Source organism: Protopterus annectens, chromosome 1.part0 (genome assembly GCF_019279795.1).
Source record: "Protopterus annectens isolate FY-2018-M chromosome 1.part0, PAN1.0, whole genome shotgun sequence".
Lineage (NCBI taxonomy): Eukaryota > Metazoa > Chordata > Ceratodontiformes > Protopteridae > Protopterus > Protopterus annectens.
The window spans coordinates 588,811,724-588,826,319 of record NC_056725.1 but is presented as its reverse complement, the minus strand read 5'-3'; the positions used below and the strand labels follow the sequence as shown (position 1 = coordinate 588,826,319).

The following is a 14,596-nucleotide window of genomic DNA, read 5'->3' as shown; positions in this document are numbered from 1 at the left end:
ATACCTTCATCTCACATTTCAAACTGGACATAGTGTCCGGGAACAGGGCATCCTTTGGCTCCGGTGTGCTCCGGAATATCCTTCCATGAGGGCCTCCCAGGTGGTATAGTAGCTGGGGACTCTGCCCCACAGGTTGAAGATAAAATGAAGTCAAGTACTTCAGATAAAGAGGTTATGTACTCACCATAACGTTCCATCTGAGTAGTTGGACTTCATTTGTATTCAGCCATCCCTCCCTCCTTCCCTTCGTCCTTGTCTGATTTGTTTGGGTATAATATAGATGTAGAATTTGGACAGCTCCAAGATGTCTGTTGTCCTACTCATTGTTTTGAGAAGCTTTTTCTGATAGTGACAATGTCTTGTTGGGTTGAGTGTGAGTAACAGGTTGAGCAGCAAACTCGATCTGAAGGGAAGAAGGAAATGGGGCATTATGGGTAAGGGGAAGAGCTTTGAGCTTGGATCAGATGCTGGATATGCAGCCGAGTCAGATCTGATACGGATCCGTAACCCACAGGTTGAAGACGAATGAAGTCCAACTACTCAGATGGAATGTTATGGTGAGTCCATAACTTTTTTTTTTTGGGCCAGGACCAGTGATGATCGAAGGGCATAGTCCCTTTCTGCTTGTTAGATCCTGTGCTCTTTCCATCTGCCCCCCCCCCCCAATTCTAAGCCTACCCTCCGGATTCTTGAATACATTAACTGTTATTGTATTTTATTTTTCTGTTCAGTAATTAGTCTGTATATGTTAATTTCTGTCTTGTTTTTTTGTGTTAAAATGCTATCTAAATGTGAGAAATATTTAAAAATCCTGTAAATAAGCTCATGTACAGATGTTTTACCGTGCAGTTATAAATATGCATCATGTGCAACTTAAATGCGTTTTCTCCCTGGGCCTCTGCTGAAAATGAGTTTTACCCATTTGGACTTTTCCCCGTCAACAAAGACAAATAATTTTCCATGGTGCACCCTGGCAATCTAAGTGCAGTTGTGCAATGGGCATTTGGGATCAAACTGATCCCCATTTCAACAGTAAACTGATACTGACAAATTGTCCTGTCCCTTGGCTTTAGCACATCTGCTTTGGTTTTCTGGTCAACACCAGAAGCTGCCATTGCTTTTTGTGTCTGTTCTCCACGGATGGGCAATGCTTATCCCCCCTTGCCACTTTCAGTTGCTGGAGCCTGTAATCAGACCCAGGTTGACTTAACTGCACTCGGGGCTTTATACCTCTATGCCAACAAAGCAGTAGTAAGAGCAAAAAATCTTTTGCTTAACAGTTACTTCAGTCCAGTCGGTGTCCTAAACATTAATAGCAGTGTGGTATATAATTTACAGTTCACCCATTAAGACAGTCAACAATTTTTTTTTCTCAGCCACCTCTTTTCACAAAGCCATATTTCATTTGTCTAATCATACATATAATGGAATTGAGTCTATATCATATCGTGCAATGTAAATAGTGAACGCTATTTCATCATACTGATAATATCGAAACAACAAAATATCGAACAAACGGAACAGCAATTTTTTTCCCAGGGAAAAAATTCTCTGCTCCGTAAAAAAAAGAAAAAAAAGAAACACAAATTTAAGTGGAGGGCTTTGCCCCCCACACCCCCCTTACTTAAATATACCAACTCCGAGATCCCACCATTGTGGAGGAAATGGCAAAGTCCCGAAGACGGCCCACCAAATTTTTTCCCCTGGGAAAAAATGTGATGTTCCGTGACTTCACTATTTTGCCATTTCGACAGTATCTGATCGACTAAATAGCATTCGCTATTTAGTCCATTTGATAGCATCATATAGACCCATGGAATTGATGCTTTACACTATTTTGTAATTTCACACTGCTGCTGGTTATCTCCATATGTCAACACCAGTCTTTGTTTCATGTCAATAGTATTCCTGATTTTCTAGTCAGCTCCTGTTTTTTTTTGTCACTCAAGCATTTTCCTTTGGAACAATGGAAAAATGTTTCGACGAGCCTTAACAGATCCTTAAGTGTGTTGATTCCTTGCAAGGTAAAAGGTCTGATCTCAGTTGTCTGTGTCCTAGAGGAGAGACATAGGCCACTGGTACAAGGGTACAGTGTACATAACCTCTGTTTCAGTTTTGTTATTGTCAAAAGAATGGGCAGAGTCCCCTTCTGCTTGTTAGATCACTCTTTGTTGGTTACATTTTATTTATTCCTTTATCTGTTTTGCATGTAAGTATATTTGAACTTCCAGAAAAAAGTAAAAAAATATTCTGAAGACACCTGGATATAGCATCTTGAATCTCAACATTACCCAATTGCTGGGATAAACGTTCTTCTCTTCTGGCTAGCGTACAATGAATAATCATTTTCCCTAATCAGTCTGTCTAAAATTTTTAATACTTTTCCTTTCTGCCACAATTTTGTCAAGAGCAACTCTTTGCTGGTATAATTCCATCTTTACTATTGGTCTTGACTGCTTTCTGTTGGTCAGGTTTGGAGTGCCTTCAAATCCAACAAATCCTGCTGTATAGTACTTAAAGATCTCGTCTGTTTCTTTCAGTTCCCCTTCTAGTTCTGTTTTTTTAACAGCTCTTTCTGAAAAGCCTCAAGCTAATTTAGCCTTTTCATTTTAGCATCTGATGTTTGCAGTTGTCATTTTATCTGAATAGCTAGTCAAAACTTCTATTTCAGTCTTTTGTTATATGACTTTTGTGTATTTCTTCAGTGTTTCACTTATTTAAGTACCTCTGAATGCATTTGATATATATTTTCCTCTAGATTACAGGAAGCCATCTGCTGTATCAAAAATGAAACGTGAGCTGCTTTTTGCTGAATAGCTGCAAGGTTCTTTCCATCCTGCGTTTTCTCTTCTTTTCTAGTTGATTTTCTGTAGCTTTCTCCAAATTTCAGTGTAATTATAAGCCAGTAACTGAATTGTATTCCGTTATATCGCTTTAGGAGCTGTTTTTTCACAGTTGCAGTTTTCACACTGGGAGAAAAAGAGCTCCTAAAAACCTGTTCATCAGTGTTCACTTGTCTTGGAAATCCATGCAAGGTTTAATTTTTGGCTACCCAGGAGGTTATGCTTGGGGCATTATCCTATTGATTGAAATGGATCAATTGTGTCATCTTAGGCATGAGTTATTTACATACCATAAGGCTAAATCTAAATAATCTAAGTCTATCCTCAAAAAACTTCCACATATCCCCTTTTCCTAGTTGAGTCAAGTGGAAAGGAAGGCTTTTTATAGCTGTGTAGGCTAGTGGTTAGGATGGTGCTGAGTGCCAAAGCTTTCTACTTGGAAGTCATGAGATTCTTGTTAGCACAGAGCGTTAAGGGCCAATGGGAGGCACTACAGCCTGAGAGAGTTTTTCTGTCCCAAACTAACTAGGAAGTATGATCAAGTCGTAGAGGTTGAACAGGATGAACTTGGCTTATAAAACTGCATTGTTATGGTAAGTACCTTACTTTCGACTCCCAGCAATATAGAAAATACATGAAAGAATCGTAGTTATTTGGAAAGACTACAGTTTTATTACAGACTTGATAAAAAGAATGCAAAATTGCCACATTGTAAATCCATTTTAAATTGTTTGCTTCAAAAGTGTTGGATAGCATTCATTCATGAAAATATTTGCCTTTTCATGTGTGTCTTTGAAAATGGGTATTAACTGGGTTACTTGGGGACCCCCCCCAGTACAAGTTCCATCCTTTGAAGCTGAGGCAAAGATAGCTTCTAGTTGAAGCTCTTAGCCAACTGTAGATGCTTCTTGTACTACTATTGCGTCTGTCACATCTTTGTCTTTTGAACATCTACGAGTGTTTCCCTTCCTTTTCATAAGAGTAGCTTTGTAAATAGTTTTCATTCCCCCTTATGAAGGGCAAATGCAAGTTTCTTAGATGAAGTTAAGTGGTCTAGATACTTAAAACCTGCTAAATAGACCCATGTCTGTAGTTTTTATGTAATTTAATTTTTTCTTTTCAGTTTTATGATATTTTTACTTTCAGCAGTGAAAACATTTTTAAGTTTAGTAATGTAAGTGTGTAAGAGTTTTGTTTTTGGTCTCTTGTAGGTTATCCTTGAAGATGTATCTATGCTGAACATTAAGCCAGACCAGTTCACTTACACCTCTGACCACTTTGATACAATAATGAAATTTGCAGAAAATCTCATTAAAGAAGGGAGAGCTTATGTTGATGATACCCCACCAGAGCAGATGAAACAGGACCGTGAACAGAGAATTGAGTCTAAAAACAGAAGCAACTGTAAGTAAAGCTTGTACACCAGTATAGTCTGTTTACTTGCTTCTTACTAATGTCACTCCTCATATTGGACTGCTGCATATTCTTGTGATGTCTGTAGACTGAAGTGAGATAGGTCTGTCTCTGCTGTGAAGGGTGTAGTGGTGGCGGTGGCAATTATCCTCTCTGCATATTCTTGTGATGTCTGTAGACTGAAGTGAGATAGGTCTGTCTCTGCTGTGAAGGGTGTAGTGGTGGCGGTGGCAATTATCCTCTTTTTATCTGTAGAGAATGACTCCATGTGTAGACATATTTCCAGTAGGTATGATTGCTTGTTAGCCTATCTCAGAATCCTTTTTACAGCTGGAAATAATATACATTTCTTAACTGCATCAGTTAATCTGCTAGTTTTCCTTCCATGATGGATATTAAGTTAGGTTACTTTTCTTCAGTAGTCATAATTTAATACTTTCAGCTAAATTCCATGCTCAGGGGCACATGTGCTGTCAGCTTGGGAACTCTGATGTGGACTGTTGGCTAAGTAACTTGACATCTGCCATTGTTTTTAGTTTGTCCTCTAGGTGGTAGTGAGCACTCCCTGGCAGATCAAGAAACAACATAGTTTGAGCACTATGTAAAAACAAATGATACCACAGTCTACTTGCTCAGTAGACTTTCAGTGATGTAGAGGACTGAAACCTTGAACATGGTTCAGGTGACTCAGGACCAATTAGCATCTTGAGCATTTGAAGGCACTACCGGGGGATTATGGGAGTACCCATCCTGGGAGAGAGGGAGGATCAGTTTTGGGTAACCCAGTGAAACAAGTCCCTTGAATGATGGGGTTATGTGGCAAGCGGCCATTCTTGGGGGTAGGTATTCATCCATCCATGAAACTTCTCCGACAGTAGCTGTTAGTGAGAGCACATATGAATATGCACATGCATTAAGAAGGATTGAGGTCCTTTCAGTGATGCAGGTCATCCATCCCTCTTCACATTAGAGGGCTCAGGCCTCAAAGTTCACACTCATTGCTGGATACCTGACAAAGGCACAAACCACCACTGAGGCTGTCTGTATGATGACCTGCCCTAGCCAGTGCTGTCCTTCACTGGGGAATTCCCAGAATGGGTGAAGGGGAGTAAGTTGTCCTGTCCATCATTGATGGGCATTTCTGTCCAGAATTGGAAGTGTCTACTGTACTGCTAACACCATTGCTGCCAGTAACGATGCTTTTCTTGCCAAGGGATGGTAAGAATGACAGTTGGTCTTTCTTTCCTGAAATTTGTGATGAATGGGATTGGTGAAAATGGTTTGAAGTTGTATAGGACTTGATCATATCACAGTAGCTGTACTGCATCCACTGCCATTGCTTTGTTGTCTTGCTGTACTAAGCAGAAAATGGATAGGATCACACAATCCTAAGGGGCAACCAGATTAATCTTTGCAGTGTCTCAAGTCCAGAAGATCTTTGATCAGGCATGGTGTCTGAATCTTGAACTCCAGGAGAGGACTAGAGACTTTGCTTAGAGTGTCTAATAACGCATCGACTGATCTGTAGATGCAAAAGAATGCCTCTTTCTTTTGCTTTGTGCCAGATAAGCAGCAGTTAACTGTATGGGAGGTTATTTTTGTATATGCATTGCCTGTTTTCTACTTCTCAATAGACTAGTTGTTTATCAGGACGGAGAGGCCACAGAAGCAGCTGTTGTCTTGTCCTGGGGGATTGGAATCCCAGGTACTGTTTGAACCTTGGTAAATTCCCCAACCTACTAATGAACCATTCGTTGTCAGAATCTAGGGCCGCTTTAGCTGCAAAAAGGGAAGACGCAGTTACAGATTGGTGGGAGTTATTCACCACACTGGGGAGGACAACAGGGGTCTGTAACACATATGTGAGCACATAGAGGACCCAGAGGTCAGTGTTAATTTTCACAGTCCCTTACAGCATCCACATCCTAAGATATGCAGAGGACATCAAGAAGGTCATAGTTGCAGATTTCCATGATGCCGGTAGACAGAGCAACACGTTACAGCTCTCTTTGTTTGAAAATTGAGATATTGACAACTTTTGCTAGCTTTAACAAGTTTGGTAATATTCTGTTACTGGGTAGTAGTTGCTCTGTCTGGATGCTACGAAGGAATTTAGAAAAAAGTAAGAAAAATTGTCCAGAGTAGAAGAAAATTCTTGTAGCTGGGAAGTAAATGGGTTTTGAGTATAGTTTCCCAAGGATACAGATTCCACTTCCACACCCTACCAACCCCAAACGTTTGCCCAGACCTACCCCCAAATCAGCAGGCAGACACTCTACAGCAGGTTCTCTCTCTTCTGAGTATCAGGGCTATTCAACCTGTCCCAGCAGAAAAAAGGGGACAAGGTTTTTATTCAAGACTTTTCCTGGTTCCCAGAAAAGAAAGCTCCTGGCATCCTATCCCTGGACCTCTCTATTCTAAACACCTTTTTGGTAATCCCAAAATTCAAAATGCTAACACATCAACAGCTGCTTCCTATGCTAGGCAAAGATGCCTGGTTGGCAACCTTAGACTTAAAGGAAGCTTACCTGCACATTCCAATAAGGGAATCTTGCAGGAAATACCTATGCTTTAGGGCAGGCTCCATACACCATCAGTTCTCTGCACTTCCCTTTGTCTTATGTACTGCGCCCTGGGTATTCACAAAGTGCCTAGCTCCAGCCATTGCATTTTGCAGGCAGAGAAATATTCAGATATACCCATACTTGGACGATTGTCTGATTCAGGCAGAAAGCCAGGACTTGCTATTAAAACATCTGGCGTTCATAAAGAAATTTCTAACCTCACTGGGGTACACCATAAACGAAAAGAAATCTCATCTAGTACCCAGCCAAAATATTGTATTCCTGGGAGCAAGCTTGAACACAACTTCCCAGATGGCTTTCCTCACTCCAGAGAAACAAGTTTATTTGACAATCTACTTCAAACTACTGGCCACAAAGACCCAGCTATCTGCAAGGAAAATTCTGCAAGCCCTGGGGTTCATGGCCTTTTGCATTCTGCTAATTCCATATGCAAAACTGCATATGAGGAAACTACAGTGGTACCTAAAAAGCCTATGGTGTCAACATTCTCAGGACCTGGAATCAATGATTCCTATCATTCTTTCTAAGACAGAGTTCCTTTGGTGGGTAGAGGCCTGCTACCACAACAACGGGCTCCCGTTCACTCTACCCCCTGCCGCCCACACCCTAATAGATGCATCAGACTATGCATGGGGGGCTCACTTGGCAGGGCGGTGCATTCAGGGCAAATGGAACCCAAGACAGATGCACCTGCATATCAACCAAAAAGAAATATTAGCTGTACAGAATTCCCTGACAGCCTTCAAGGACCACATTCTTCCAGGACAATTATTGGTAAAGACAGACAACACCACAGTTATGTGGTGCATAAACAAGCAGGGGGGAACCCACTTATTCCCTCTCTGCAGTCTAGCCATGGCTCTGTGGAACACAGCCCTGAGCTGCCAAGTGCACTTACAGGCTCAATTCCTGCCAGGCAAGCTAAAAACTCTGGCAGATGACCTAAGCAGAAATCTCATGGACCCACACGAATGGAAACTGGAACCAAAAATATTCAACCTCTTGAGAAACAAATGGAGGACTCCAGAGATGGACCTGTTTGCCTCCCCTCAGAACCACCAACTGGACAAATTCTGCACAAGGACCTCCCACAGTCAAGCTTGGAAAGTGGATGCCCTTTACCTGGGAAAGCCTCTCTGTTAATGCCTTTCCCCCTCTGCCTCTCCTCTTGAAGGTTCTGCTAAAGATCAAACAGGACAAGCCAAGGACAATTCTGATTGCACCAGACTGGCCACGCCAGCACTGGTACCCCCTCCTGCGCAGTATGACACTGCTGGAACCATGGCATCTGCCTCAGACCCCTTTCCTGCTGTCCCAGCAGGCGGGCCAGATTCTGCACCCTCAACTTCAAACCCTGAACCTTGCAGCCTGGCTAATTCCTTGAGCTCTCCAATAGCATCCCTCAGTAAGCAGGTGCTAGATGTCATTCTGGAGGCAAGGAGGCCTAGTACTAGATAGAAAATCCTATCTCAGAGGATGGGCACAGCGGTGCCCAGCTTACCTCATATACTTCAGTACTTAACAGAAATGCTCCACAAGGGCCTGTCCTTCTTCTCGTCAATTAAAATTAATGCCTCTGCCATTTCAGCACATTATAATACTGAACCACCCCTCTTCTCTCACCCCCTGCTAAAGCAATTCCTCAGAGGGGCCAAAAATGTAAGACCCTCCAGGAGAGCCCCTACTCCAGCCTAGGACCTTAACTTTGTATTGGAAAAGCTCACTCTCCCTCACTTTGAGCCATCTGCAACTGCAGAGTTGAAATTCCTTTCTTGGAAAACAGCCTTCCTTCTAGCCATCACTTCAGCAAGAAGAGTGTCTGAATTACAGGCCCTCATGGCAATGGAGCCATTCATTATTTTCCATGCAGACAGGGTTTCCCTCAGGTCCAATCCTTCCTTTATGCCCAAGGTGGTGTCTAGTGTGGCCCTAAATCCGTCCATTCATTTGCCCACCTTTTTCCCAAAGCCACAAAACAAAGGAGAACGAATACTGCACTCTTTGGACGTGCACAGACAACTTAGATTTTATTTGGACAGGACTAAGCCTCTCAAAATCTGAACAGCTGCTAGTTGGCTTTGCTGCAGGGACAGAGGGGAAGGCCATTTCAAAACAAATCATTTCTAAATGGATAGCCCATTGCATTCATTTCTGCTATAAGCACCATGGAAAACCTAGCCCACATGGGATAAGATCACATTCCACCACAGCTGCATCTACCTCTACAGCCTTTTTCAGAGGAGTCCCTACCAGGGACATCCTAGAAGCTGCTACCTAGAGCTCTGTACATACCTTCACCAAGCATTACCACATGCCTGTTTTTTCCAAATCCAGAGCTTGTTTTGCCACTGCAGTCTTGCAGGGCTTAATAGCTGGCCCTAATGCTCTCTAACTTCCTCCTCCCTTCCTTAGCTTTGGGAATCAACCCAAATGTGATGACTGCAACAGTGAAACATGAAGAACATAGTACAGTTGTGTACACTTACCATAAATGTAGATGTTGGAGTGTATTCACTGTTACAGTCCTGATTACCCTCCCTCCAGCCCCCTGACTTCTCTTGGCTGTACCTCTCCTTCTTGTTTGACATAGTTAACATTTCTGGTGTATTTGCTTTTTGATGAAGGTGTACCATAACATATGATTGCTTCCCATTGTGGGGGCACCTGACATCTGGGGCAAGAAAAAACTGATGTAATGGCATAGGCTGCATGTTTTATACCCCTGATGACCTGACGTCACGGAAGAAGAGAGAGCATCCGACGCAGGAATACAAGACTCTGGTATTCAGGCCGGCTGAGCGCTACCTGCAGGCAGATGACCCAAATGTGATGACTGCAACAGTGAATACACTCGAACATCTACATTTATTTTAAGTGTACACAACTGTACTTTTTGTGTCCAAAGCTATTGGTTAGCTGTACAAGTACAAGTCCTTGGTAGGTTCAGCCATGTTTTTGCTATACCCTTCCTCTTTTCTTGATTCCCTAGCTAAGAAAAAAAAAAAAAAAAGCCCAGTAGGTTGGAGAAGAATGTATAATTTCTGTTCTTTTTGTATGTGCCATTTGAGATGATGGTCTCTGGTGAGATGCTATCACAGCAACCCCATAGTGGCCGTCTGCTTCCCCTAAGTCTTTTAGCATTACTCCCATCAGAGATTACCGTGGCTGAGATCCAGAGAACATCTGATTGAACCTCTGTAGAAGATAAAGGTCTCCCCTGTCGCTTATCCGGGATAGTGCAGGGAAGATCTCTGCATTACTACTGTTGTAGAGGGAGGAGAAGGTGTTCACTAGGTGTTGGTAAGAAATGTAGAGCTGTGTTGTGGAGGTGTGGCAGCCCAGATCTGCTCCCTTAAGACAATTCACAAAAACATTAATTTTAACTCCCCTCTAAGAAAGAAACCAGCCAAGATGATTGGTGTAATTTGCTCCAAGGATTGCTTAAGGCCCTATATGCCCTTCAGCCTGCACAGACTTCTCCATCTCCTACCCTCATGTCATGCTCCTGCTCAAAGAAAAAGGGAATCTTCTTCAGATGAGGAAGAAAATCCTCAGGACGTTAATCAAGGAGGGGTTAGCTTGCTCCTCTCAGATATCTTTCCTCCGTGGGTTTGAATCCCGATACTCTTTCATCATACTCCCCATTTCAGGAAATTTCATTCAGAGAAACTTTCTCCAGAATGAGAGACTTCTTTAAGTAGGAGGGTAGGGAGACTTCATATAGTCTGAAAATATATGTGCTACTACATAGGAAAGCCTCCAAATCTCTGGCCATTTTCTCAGTAATTAGAAGGCATTGGAGGATGACTTTGCAGCTGCCTGTCAGACTTTGGATTCCCAACCCCCTCCAAAAAAAAAAAAGATAGCTTTTTTAGGGTTCAAGAAAGTCCCAAGCATGTTTATAGGTCTAATGACAGACCCTGCAGTAGTCCCTGTAAATTCTAGAAAAAGAACTAAGATTGTTTGAGACTCAACTCATGTGCCATGGATAGGATTAGTAAAAAGGTCTGTACCTCATTTACCCTTCCCTTTTGGGCATCTGTTGCCAAACCCATATAATGAAGTTTCTACTGGCACTCCTGGATCACATGGGGCACAAAATGGGAGGAATATGACTCTGACCTTGGCACCTAGATATTACAGTTCCTTCTCACTATCTAGTTAAGATATCTGTGCATTATATTTTAATGTAGCTACGATGATACAGGTGCAACATCCAGGGCAGCTGCTACTAAATTAGTGATCAGGAGACGCTCCTTGTTGAGGTTGCAGCTTCTGCCTGAGTATGTCAAAGCCTGCTCAGTACACCCGTAGGTAAAAGTTGTTTGGGGGCCCTATGGCTGATGTGTATTTAAATTGATGGATGAACGGTGAAAGCTAATGTTTGGGGGTAAGGCAGTTAATTTTCTTTCCAGTTCTCAGGTTTGAGAGAAGTATCCTCTGTAGGCATCACAAGCCTATTCAGCGGGAAACAGAGCAGAGGAATAATAAAAGGTGGAAAGGGGATAATGGAAGTCCAGGAGGAAACCAACAGCCTTTCAGTAACAAAGGTCGGTTCCAACTATCCTTCCTGACTATGCACCCTACCCAGCTCCACCACTTCCCCATCCTAGAGAGTAGCAAGAAACCTGCCTGCTTATCCCTTCATGCTTTGGTAGATATCACTACAGATGCTGTGGTAGTGAAGGTTGTAAAAAGGTTACAGACTTCATTGAACTTCAAACCACATCCCATAATCTACAGTGGATTATCAGTGCCTTATTAACTTGCTGCATCAAGGGGTCATAGAGGAGTCACCCCCTGTTAGGAAAGGGATTTTTTTCTCAAGGCTTTTCCTGGATCCCAGGAAAGGGGGCACCTGGAGACCTAGCTTGAACCTTTCAAGGCTTAACGCATTCCCAAATTCAAAATGCTCACTTTTCAGGCTTTGTTACTATTACTATGCCCAAATGTGTATATGGTTGCTGTGGACTTCAAGTACTTCCTTTTGCACATTTTCATTTATAAGGTCCAGAGGCACTTCTACAGTTCTTAGCTGAGAAGTGTCACTGTCACTTTACTTCTTTGCCTTTTGGGCTATCCAGCACACCAGTGATCTTCGCCAAATGCTTGGCAGTTGCCTTTAACAGTTTGAAAGATATCCACATTTACCATTACCTGGATGATTGAGTAGTTTCCCTGGATCAGACTCCGAACACCCTGGACTTCAAGGCTTCCCTAAACCTGGGATTTACCTTGAACCTAAAAGTTTTCTGGTGCCCTGCTTATGAGTAGTAGTCCTGGGAGTCACCGTTGAACACCTCCATGCAGATTGCCTTTCTACCACAAGAGAAAGTAGCATTGCCGTGCTTACTTCTAGGAACTGGCAACCAAGACTCAAGTCACTGTCAGTGAGTTTCTAAGAGCTCTGGAATTCATGGCCTGCACAATACTGGTGGTTTCCCCTGAGCAAGCACCTTGTGTGGAAGATGCAATGATAGTTGAGCTGTGTGGACTCAACATTCTTGCCCTTTGGATCAGCAGATCAGCGGTCCTCCCTCTACTGACAGATAACAGATCAAATGAAATGTAGGTGTACCTTTTGCTCTAGAGCTCCTCCAACCAGTTCATTTTTACAGATCCATTGAAGTTTGTATAGGTAGCTCCTTTAGAGGGCATCAGAATTCAATGAATGTGGACTACCAGCAGAGAGAAAAAAAATCCAGGTAACAGAAATTCTGGCTTTCATTCAGGAAATCTGTGGAAAGGCACATGTCAGGTGGTGGCCGACAATGCCACAGTCATGTAGTACATCAACACACATGGTGTGATGAAACTTTTAAGATGGCTACATACTGACTAATAGTTTGATTTGTGCTCTCCCAGTATGAAAACTGAAAAGACCAGTGAAACCTTGCTTTGGTGCCAGCAAAAGAAGAACTTTAGAGAATCTGAGAAAAAGTAATGAGAAAAATAATGCAGCTTTTGGCGAAAAGAACAGTTCAAGTTTCAACTTTATCACAGGAGGTGGCTTCCAGTAATTTAAGACAAAAATAAATCAAAAGCACTGAATGGTGTTTTAAATTAAATGAAACACTGAAGGAGTTAAATAACAAAGGCTGGAAAAAAAGAAAAGCTTTAACGAGCTAATCAGATGAATTGATAAAAATCTGCAAAATTTATGGAGTAAGACAAAGTAAAGACTTGCTTGAGGTTTCTCAAGAAGTATTACTTAAAAAAAGTTAGAAGATGGTGCTTGCAGAGAGAACCTGAAATTGCCTGCTTTACTAGAGAAACTGAAAGGAACGGACTATAGGAATTTTATGAAAGTACAAATAAACAACTGGACTGGTGTTCCACAGCAGGACTGGTTAACTGAAGGGGCACAGTGTGTGTGCTCTCCAAACTTGAGCATGAAAAAGCAGCCATGACCTATGCAGTCATGCCAACAGAAAGAGTTGCTTCTGACAAAAATTTGTCAAAATTGGCATTTATCTGGAAGGTACGGGTGTTTATCCTGCATTTTTGGTGTTTACATTTCTCTGCCTGACCTGGAGCCATGGCAGGAGAATCTCTTCCAATAGAGTTGGACTATACACCGGAAGGTCGTATATTAACAAATAATGTTTCCATTAAAGACAGGGTGCAAGATTCTCTGAATAGAGTGAGCAACCCTCTGTTACAGGATATTCTGTCAGTAAGTAGTGGAATTGGTGGCCATCAGAATACTGACTTAAATCTCCTGAGGGAAACCGTGAATAATTTTGAAGATGGCTTGTTTAAATTAAATAGACTTCAAATGCAGCATTTTTACTTTGAAGCATGCCTTACTTTAAACATTATTATGAGAGGACTCCGCATTCTTAAAATGCCCACGTACGGGAATGCATATACCACATTACAAACGGAGTGGCAGAAGCTCAACAATGAACTTAGCTTCAAATATATGAGGCTAATGATTGATTTCTTTAAACCGGAAGAGCAGGAGCTAGAGGAGGATATGCTCAAAGTTCAAACGGACTTGTATACAGTTTCCAGAAGCATTAATAGACATTAAGGTTGGTAATATAATGGATTCTCTGGCTTTATATGAGAAAAAGTCTTTACATAATAAATTACAAAACTTAGAAAGGGACAAATGGGACTTTCTTAACGGCCATGTTTTTGCCTGGCGGAAGGAAAATAACACAACCAATAGGCGAGGTACATATGAACCAACACCCACTTCACGAATATGTGATAGGTCAGGCGAGCCAGCTAAGCATCAGAACAATGTTAATGGAGAATGTATAGTGGTTACGGATATTCTGAATGAATCTCACTCATAAACTGAACCTAATGAAGGAAACGCTTTACAAAATAACAACTTAACTCGTTCTGGGGATGAGCAGCTTGGGGCCAGACTGAAAACTCTTATGGGACTTAATTTGCCAGTAGATGCACCAATTCCCTTTCTTCAAGAGTGAGTATAATGGCATCTACACAAGAAAAGAAAAAAACAGCTGAATCTACAAATGTTATACGAGGAGAGTAATGTTAAAGGTGTTATGGCAATCATGACTGTAGTAATCGCAATTTGCATAAGCCTAGCATCTATGTACCTACTAATCATCCTGTACTCAATGTATTTGAAAAACTGTGTATGGAAGCGTCCTATAATGCTTTTTATAGTTCACCTGGCAAGGTTTTAGTCTAACTTATAATGAAAGATTAGCATTGAAGTCTTTGCAGGATGATGATACTATTTGTATACGTCTGGCCGATAAGGGCGGACCA

The 14,596-nt window shown here is 41.9% G+C and overlaps 1 protein-coding gene across 13 annotated transcripts in view; it reads left to right on the top strand.

The window, feature by feature from the left end:
• The window catches only part of EPRS1 (glutamyl-prolyl-tRNA synthetase 1), a 1,752,234-nt gene that overhangs the window by 552,213 nt on the left and 1,185,425 nt on the right, over positions 1-14,596 (top strand). For all 13 annotated transcript variants that reach the window (XM_044061601.1, XM_044061548.1, XM_044061611.1 and 10 more), the window contains one exon: positions 4,055-4,247. In XM_044061601.1, coding sequence (XP_043917536.1) covers positions 4,055-4,247 — 193 coding nt within the window. The remainder of the gene's footprint in view (positions 1-4,054; positions 4,248-14,596) is intronic.